Genomic DNA, 8444 nt, shown 5'->3' with positions numbered 1-8444 from the left:
TTGAAAAGTGTCCTGAGATATTTTTTGTTATTAATTGGCGCTATACAAATAAAATGTTATTGAGTTGAATAAAAAAATACCTCATAGAAATGTTTGGTCATACCGCCCAGCATTAGGGCAGTACAAAGTGGTGTTGCTAATAGTAGCCTAATACAGGCCTAATTAAATGGTAGCACTATATTGTGACAGCTTTATTATTAAACATAAACCACTGACTCACGGTTCCAGTAAACAGGGTAGCATTCCTTCTCCCGGATATCCACTTCATACAGCCCCCCTCTGACACACACTGCCTCCACGCTGATGCTGATGTCGTCCGGGTCCTTGGTCTCCTCCGACACCGAGCGCTGCTGCCCTTCTCCCCGCTGCACCTCCGACTCTGCCAGGACACCTCCACCGTCCGCCGCCCCGCTCTCCGGCTGCACCTCGCCGGTCCTGACCGCATCCTTCCCCTCGGCCTCGGCAGGATTGGTGGGGCGTTTGACCTTGTTGGGGTTCTGCTCACAGAACCTTCGATAGACGATCTCGATTTTTAAAGAGTCGTGTCCCACGAAGGGCTTCCACGTGCGCTTGTCCTCTTTGTAGAACCACCTGACCTCCTCCGGTCCCAGCTCCGTGACGATCTCGCCGCGGTGCCTGGAGCTGTTGGACCGTATGCGCTTCTTGGTTGTGACATTCCCGTCACTTTCGGTATAGTTTGGGTCGATGGAAAGATACGATGAGTCCGAATATTCTTCCCCAGCCAGGCCCAGCATCATGCCATCCTGTGATAACGAGTCCGCCCGTAACAGCGGCAGGTGTCTGTCCAAGCCGGGCTGCGCTTGGTCCGGGTCCCCAGCGGCGACACTGTCTCCCATCGGACTGTCGTCGTAGCCGGACACAAACACATCATTTGCCATATCCCACTCACTACTGCTGACAGAGTTATTCTCCGAGCTCTGCTGGCGGATAGTCGCTTTATCCTGCATATTGCTCATGGTTTGGCCGGGATTTATTAGACTCAATACATTGAGATAGTCTAATAAAAAAATACACACAATGATACCAGACTAAAATACCAGATTAACGGTTTCTTTCTCCTCAACTGGGAACATCTGTATGCCGAGCTGTTCAGACCCCGACAATATTTCTGAACATTATACAAATTTAAAAACATTTGCCCGGACTGTTTAAGTGACACACAAACCTCATGCCTTCCTGTCTGTATGCGCTCTCGTTCATGTCCCCGTTTTTTCGTGATAAATGCTGGAATAATCCATGAACGGTACCAACTAGGATGACTATAATCTCAGTCGCTCTACAATGTCAAGTACACGACGACAAGTTTAACTTCCTGTTCCTAAAATTCAAAATAAACTTCACGAAAATGAATAAGCGGATTTTCAAAAATGTAATAATACAACGCAATGTAGAAATATAAATGTAATATATATTAAACGAAAATAAAACTGTGCAAGTAGTCTTTAGTGTTGTTCAATGTGTAATTAAAAAAAAATGTTTGCAGTCTGCTCTTTCAATTGTATTTTTATATATATGCGCTTTTAATTTGAAGGCAAATTTGCCATATAACGTTAACTAACGTTAGCTTTGTTCTAGCTTTCACTGGTTTGCTACCTTAAAACACCAAACATAAAGAGCAAAATGCTATAAAGTTAGTGAGTACAATATTTAAAATAAACATATTTTTATGAAGTTACTATCAAGTTGATGTGCGGTTTAAATAAAAACGTTAAACATATATGAAATATTTGCTGTATGCTTTGTATACCTTTTAGGCCACCGTAGGTCTAGCCTAGGAGTTCCTGTCATGGCCGTCATGGGAAGTGTTTATCAAAGGATCTTCTCATAACTTGGCTTATTCTCTGACATTTCATACATTATATGAAATGGCAGCGGTTTTCCTTGTGACCTTATACGAGTACTCCCCGCTGTTTTACATCAGTGTGGTTTCTTTGTGCTTCCTTGTTACCGCCGCCATGGTGCTCGGCTGGTAAGTAATATTTAGCCAAGTTAGCTTAGCCACTGTCTTGGCAGCCACCCTGATACATTATTTTCACACATTATCACCTCGAATGTAACCATAACATAATAACATATCGATTTAATACCACAGCATCTGAAGCAAGTCTTTTCCATTGGTTCTGTTTACAAGCATTTTTTCCCCCCCACAAATATGTTTAACACTGTATCAAATAATTGAAAAGTACTCATACGTCTAAAAGTATAGGTACAAATGTAAATATATATGAAACAGCAACATACAAAGTATGCATACAAGTCCAGTGTTTCTGTAAAAACAATGTAAGTAAACAATGCAAATGGTGCAAAGGAAAGGAATGGGAATAGTTACTGTAACATTACTTTATTTCCATGAAATAGGTTATAAATAGCATGTACAGTATGTAAGGGTTGCAGACATACTGATTCCATGGAATATTGTGGTATGAAAATTGAGAGTTATCGTACCATGTACATTTATTTATCTACTTTATTTAATTCTACTTTATTAGTGTTATTAAAAAATATAGAACATCATATTTTGTGAAATTAAAATAGTTTGTTCAACCAAAATAAGCCCTTCTGTTTTCATTTCTTTAACAGTGGTTTTCAACCAGCTTTATGGTTTATGCAATAGGCCTAGATCTCAGGAAAAAATCTGCTCAAAATTCATCCAAATCACTCCTTTTACACAAACTGTCTGCAGTTCTTTGGGTTCATTGTACAGTTTTGAATACAATATGAAATATCTATAAAATATGTAACTTAGTCAGGGGTCATAAGTTTACTAAATGATAGAAACAGGGTCCCTTAAGAAAAATGGTTGGGAACCACTGCTTTAAGAGTCATTGTAACTGGTCATGATAATAATAATTGTGTGATATTTTTTGAGACCGTTGCAACCCTACAGCATAAAACAAGATGTTTAAAACATTGTTAAAAGTGTGTATTTTAAACTGCAAATATATTATTTATCATTTGGAGGTAAGCAGATGTTTTTGTGTTAGAGGGTTATTGACACTATCTATATATTCAGCTTTTGTCTTTAAGCCTCTCACTGTCATATAGACTGATAATTTAGAGTTGATTATGGGCGATGCAGAACATATTCACTTGCCCACTCCTCCTCCTGTCCTGCAGGTTTGGCTTCGATGTCCCAGTGATCCTTCGCAGCTCTGATGAGACTGAGTCCATCCTGCCCACCCCTGAAAAGCTCATGGTTCAGGTGACCAATCCCTTCGCCCTGGAGATGGGCTCTGGGCCAGCATCTGTCAGTGGTGAGAACACTCACTCACCGTCAGTAATATAACACAGTAACCCCTCCTGTCCCAGCCTGTATGTATCTTACCCCACCAAGATGTAGCACCCTTATCTTTTGTGTCCCTGCCATGATAACGTTAGCAAACGCTCCCTTGCAGATGGTGTGTCAGTGAGGCCCTGCTGTCTGGCGCCCTGCGTCTTGAGCTTTTTCTGGGGCTGCAAGGTTCGTGACCTGAAGGGAGCGCTGCAGGCCCACCACCATGGCCCAAGGCTCAGCACCCCCCAACATTTCCTGCAGGCCCTGCAACTCTGCTACCACCACTACCAGAGCTTCCAGTATCCTTTCCAATACTAACAAAGAAGATTTCATTGTATCGTGCAGGTTAATATCACATGGTCTCACTCGCATTCTCAACCTAACCTTCCAAGCCCCTTTCTTTTTAATGGATGTAATCTTGGATTTTTGGCCCTAAAAACATAATAGTCGTGACTTATTGAGTTAGTGAGTTGAGTGATGAAGTTTCACTTTTGCTCCAGTCAGATGTTGGAGTTCCCTCATTGGCTGTTGCTCTTTCAAAATGAATAGGCGCACACGAGCTTTGCTGCTTTTCTAATCACACATACAGCTGATCTTTACCTCAGAAGTTCTAGGTGTTAATGGAGTGTGGTGTCACAAGGACAGGCTTGTGATGATTAATATGTGGAATAAGTAACACAAACAAAATAATTTTTTTTTTACAGGGGGTGTGGGGGGCTACAGTAGCTCCTGATGTTCTATTCTTTGACCCCACCCTCCCAGTATTGGCAATGAAGACAAAGAGGAACGACACACCAGGATCCCTGCTGAACAGGGGATCACAGATTTTGGGCCGTTGCCGAGGGAACGCTACCCTCTTGTGGCGGTGCTGACGCTGGCAGAGCCAGAAGCCAGAGAGACGTACAACATCGTGAGTCCATCTCACATTCACACAGTTTGCAGTTGTGCTTGTTCTCACATCCTCTGTATTTTCTGTATTTTCTGTATTTTTGGCATAAAAAAGGAGAAACTTTAAGTAAGAAATTAAAAAATACAAACTGTAAGAGTTGCTTTCTTTCCTCTTTCAGGTGGCCAGTGTGACTGTTATTCATGTTCCTGATGACAAATACAGCCTTTCTCAGCGGGTTCTCTTTCAGTACCTTCTCACCTCACAGGGGAACATGTACGAGTTAAAGGTAGGTCACCTGTTCCAGCAGGTCTTTTTCTTTCTTTAGGGTGTTTTCAACTTTTGCCAGTTTGGTTCAGTTTACCTGTTTAGTGCGGTTCTGAACTGAATGCTGTCAGATTAAAGTAGACCACAACACTAAGATCACTGTCATGAATGTATTATTTCTATCGAATTGCTGATCATTATAGTCAATAAAAACAAGAGAACCAAAACTGTCACATTTCAATATAGACATCACTATGACCATACCATGATTATGTTTGAGTAGTAGTCCATGTGAACATATCTTGATGTGTACAGTTGTGATGCCTGCATTCCATTTAGGGTGGTCCTGGTATTGCCAATTGGGCACCCTGTTATGGCAGGGGGTCATCAAAACTTCACGGTGGGTTGTGAGGCCTTCTTGATTTGAAGGGGTTTCAGAAAACGTTAAAAGACATACAGTTGACCTCTGCAGGGTACCTTTCTAGGAGTTTTTATTGACAATACAGGACAGCACTTGCTCCCAAACAGTCATATAATTTACCAGTAGGCCTAGTATTGACTTATGTCTGGGTGGTCAGGGTTTTATGTGGGACACTCCACGTTAGCGCGCACCTGACTTTTCTTACCAAAGCCGATTTTTCCGTGTGGGCTCCGCTGAATTGACTACAGTTTACTACAGTTTTCCTTTCAACATAACATCATGGCCACCGCCCAGAAGTAACAGGTCAAATCAAGTAGAATTTATCTTGTTTTACAGAAAATTTTGAAATGTGTATAAGGAGCTGAAGTACAAATAAAGTACAATTTCTAGGACAACATATATTATATCCAGGATTTTTGGTAGTTTTAATCAAATTACAGGCATTTTCATGACTGGAAAGCTAGTCCCTAAATTTAGTCTCTAAAGGTTGTCCAGGATGTGTGGCAACCCTGCTGTATCTCAGAAATGTATGAATGAAATTGTTATTTTTAAAGTTAAGATTATTATTTTTTTTTAAACTCACAGGATAAGGGCATGATGAAAACCTGAACACAAGTTATATTCACAGAGACTTCACTCTGATAAACAGCCTCATCCTGCATTAGAAAAGTTCAAACAACCAAAGAGAGAATAATGAGAAGGAAACACTGAATCTGTCAGAAAAGAAGCCTATTAAGTATGTATGATTGTTGGAAAGTATGAAGGTGGATTTACACAAACCTCCTAGTTATTGTGTTCACTGTACAGTTTATCAGTTGTTATACATTGAATATAATATGAAAAATCCATAAAATATGTAACTTCAGTCAGTTTAGTGATAGAAATGGAATGGACCCATCGTTAGTTTAAAAAAAACGTACCTCCTGTCTCCTGCAGCCTCTCTTCATGTCAGCCGACAGTGGGGTGGCGTCTGTGTCTCCCGACTCAGAGCAGTGTACCCAACCCAGAGAACTCAACGTCGATGCCAGCAGAGTGGAGCAGGGTCCAGTGCAGGAGGAAGTGGCAGCGGAGGAGGACTGGTCCGAGGGGAGGGGCAGAGACTGCGTGGTGTGTCAGAACGCAGCGGTGAACAAAGTGCTGCTGCCCTGCAGACATGCCTGTGTGTGCGACAGCTGTGTGTCGCACTTCCAGCACTGCCCCATCTGCAGGGCCTTCGTCCTGGAGTCCTTCACCCTGACACAGGGACCGGCTGCAGAGCAGTGACTGTGCACTGAACCACAGGGTGTTATCTAAGAACTAATATGCAGCAAGATAAAATAATGCAAATAATGATACATAATATTATTAATTGAGCTGTAGGGGGCGCTAACAGCAGAGATATCATTGAATTGCATACACTGACATGAGCCATATGCTGTTACCCAGTTCATTCTACAGACTACCTGCTGCATGATTTCCAGTCATTTAAACCTCTGTGAAGTCACAACACACCTCATCAGTTTGAGATCATGGAGGAAGAAAAGAAGTTTCCATTTTGGGATATTTTCATGTACAGATTATTTATGTTTACGCCATTTTTGTGTGTATTTGTTTTAGAATGTGGCCTCTTTTACAGCACAGTATTTATTAACCACAGCCAATCAATTCCTCAGCTTTAACAGACGACTGTTAACTATGAACTATAATGAAGAATTAAAAAGATTGATTGTGTGTGCACGTGTTCCTGTTTTTATGGGCAGCGGACAGCAGCAGCAGAGGACAGCAGCAGCAGAGGATGCCGAGCCGTCACACAGGAGATCAGGGTTTGATGATCCATGTGGGTTTTTAAAGGCTCACAAATATTTAAGTTGTATATTTCAAAAGATTTGTTTTTGAATTGTGATCCTGATCTGCCTTAGGGTAACAATATCAGGGTAACCCAGTCAGAGGCAGAGTAGGATGGGTCATGCCCTCACCATTCCAAGGGGGAAAAATTGTGTTCTCTTGGCTCAATAAAGGTTTGCTTAATTAGCAGCTCCTGTTTGCAGTGTACCATGGGAGTACAAATAACCACCACTGGATCTTTGATACTGAAGAAAACTTAAAAAGCTATTGATTCTAAGGCAAACTTGTAAACATGTTTTGTCTTTGATTTCTAAACAGTAATATGAATGTTGATTGATGATTAACCTCTCTGGCAGCCACTGTTTGAGGCTTTTGGCTTTCTCAGCTCAATGTTCATGTCCATGACAGACCCTAGCCTAATCTAAATCCTATCTATTACCACAACCATAATCACAAATAATGCAATGAGTATTACATTAACTACTACTCTCGGATTATATATTGACTGCTTGCTTTGTATTTGATTTACAACTCATAAAACAATGAATCTTCCCATTAGTCAAGCGCTACATACCACACCTACTTTCATATAACAAAAAGGAGAGAATTCTCTCTCTCATGGAAAGCGCAACAGTTAGGCTACTATTCATTCATCTCCACCCAAACATTAGTTATAGACCCCCACAAAACTTGAACCCTAGAAGTTATTAGAAGACGGTTGTAAATCGTCACTGAAATGGCTCAGATGTCATTTGTTGATGAGAACTTTCAAGTTCAGTACAAGATTTATTTAGCTTTTCCAAAATGTTTTCAAGGTCAGGAACAATCAAACTCAGAATGTGTTAAATCAGTTTTTGACAATGCAGTAACTGAGAGTCCATCACACTCACTTTCAGGTAATGAGAGAAATGAATGGTCATAAATTGACTTATAGTATATTTCAGTACATGAAGATAGAAGTGTATTTTACATGTGGGATGCCAGGCTGATCAACCTTCGATCAGGAGTTACTAAGTGAAAATCACTTTGTTGGCAACTGTGAGGAAAGTTTACTTTTTCTGTTGCTTCCCACAAACATAAACAAACTTTTTTCTGGCCTTGAAGCACAGAACACAGCAAATCCATGAAAATGCAATGAAAAAGATCAGAAAAGGACTGACACGGAGGATTTATACAGGCTTGTAGTCCAGCTTGGACTCCAGCTTCTTTGAATCTGCTACCTTCCTCACAGCTTTCATGAAGTCTTCCTGAGTGACGTACTCACGGTCGGAGCGGATGGCAAACAAACCTGCAAACAAACATGAGTGAAGAGAGCTGTCCATGGACAATATAGGACATGGAAGTAATAAGGATAGTGAATGAGTTTGTCCAACCTGCTTCGGTGCACACATTTCTCAGATCAGCTCCGTTGAAACCGTCAGACAGCTTCACAATGGCTTCATAATCTGAAAGCAAGCAAAGGCAACACAGCTTGAGGGGAAACCTTTGATCAATACACCGGAAGAAGTAAAACAACAATCTAATGATTCTTTTTCAAATTTATCATTCACTCTATGAATGAGATGCTTCAAGTGTCTATTACAAATCCTTTTCTGTCAACCGACTAATCCAGCTGTAAAAAACAATAGTAATGTCTAATATAATAATATATTAATTATTAGAGCTGTAGCGATACACTAATCTCACGATACGATACACAATATTCAGCTCACAATACGATATATATCACAATATTCAGCCAACGATACGAT

General features: G+C 40.9%; 3 protein-coding genes across 3 annotated transcripts in view; 1 reads left to right on the top strand and 2 right to left on the bottom strand.

Moving 5' to 3' along the window:
- The window catches only part of ddhd1b (DDHD domain containing 1b), a gene marked incomplete in the record, with an annotated part of 10692 nt that extends 9337 nt beyond the window's left edge, over positions 1 to 1355 (bottom strand). The window contains 1 exon segment of the mRNA XM_035679308.1: positions 221 to 1355. Coding sequence (XP_035535201.1) covers positions 221 to 977 — 757 coding nt within the window.
- Positions 1356 to 1770: 415 nt separating this feature from the next.
- Positions 1771 to 6579, top strand: cgrrf1 (cell growth regulator with ring finger domain 1). The gene is made up of 6 exons (XM_035678744.1): positions 1771 to 1990; positions 3139 to 3275; positions 3417 to 3594; positions 4058 to 4205; positions 4363 to 4470; positions 5806 to 6579. Exons 1-6 carry the CDS (start codon positions 1887 to 1889, stop codon positions 6130 to 6132), a joined length of 1002 nt encoding a protein of 333 aa, XP_035534637.1. The 5' UTR covers positions 1771 to 1886; the 3' UTR covers positions 6133 to 6579.
- An 865-nt stretch (positions 6580 to 7444) lies between these two features.
- psmc6 (proteasome 26S subunit, ATPase 6) overlaps positions 7445 to 8444 on the bottom strand; it is an 8513-nt gene continuing 7513 nt past the window's right edge. Inside the window, exons 13-14 of the mRNA XM_035678743.1 lie at positions 8067 to 8138; positions 7445 to 7981 (exon numbers count right to left, since the gene is read on the bottom strand). Of these exons, the coding sequence (XP_035534636.1) occupies positions 7863 to 7981; positions 8067 to 8138 (191 nt within the window). The 3' untranslated portion in view covers positions 7445 to 7862. The remainder of the gene's footprint in view (positions 7982 to 8066; positions 8139 to 8444) is intronic.

The sequence above is a fragment of the Morone saxatilis genome, unplaced genomic scaffold, assembly GCF_004916995.1.
Source record: "Morone saxatilis isolate NCDOM2014 unplaced genomic scaffold, NCSU_SB_2.0 Contig7, whole genome shotgun sequence".
Taxonomy (NCBI): Eukaryota; Metazoa; Chordata; class Actinopteri; family Moronidae; genus Morone; species Morone saxatilis.
The sequence above is the reverse complement of the archived record's forward strand: the minus strand, read 5'-3'. Positions and strand labels throughout refer to the sequence as shown.

Bases quoted from the DNA above. Each gene is read 5' to 3' on its own strand.
- cgrrf1 (XM_035678744.1), top strand. From the start codon at position 1,887: ATGGCAGCGGTTTTCCTTGTGACCTTATACGAGTACTCCCCGCTGTTT. The intron at 1,991-3,138 runs GTAAGTAATATT...CCTGTCCTGCAG, and splicing joins GCCGCCATGGTGCTCGGCTG to GTTTGGCTTCGATGTCCCAG. The intron at 4,206-4,362 runs GTGAGTCCATCT...TTCCTCTTTCAG, and splicing joins CCAGAGAGACGTACAACATC to GTGGCCAGTGTGACTGTTAT.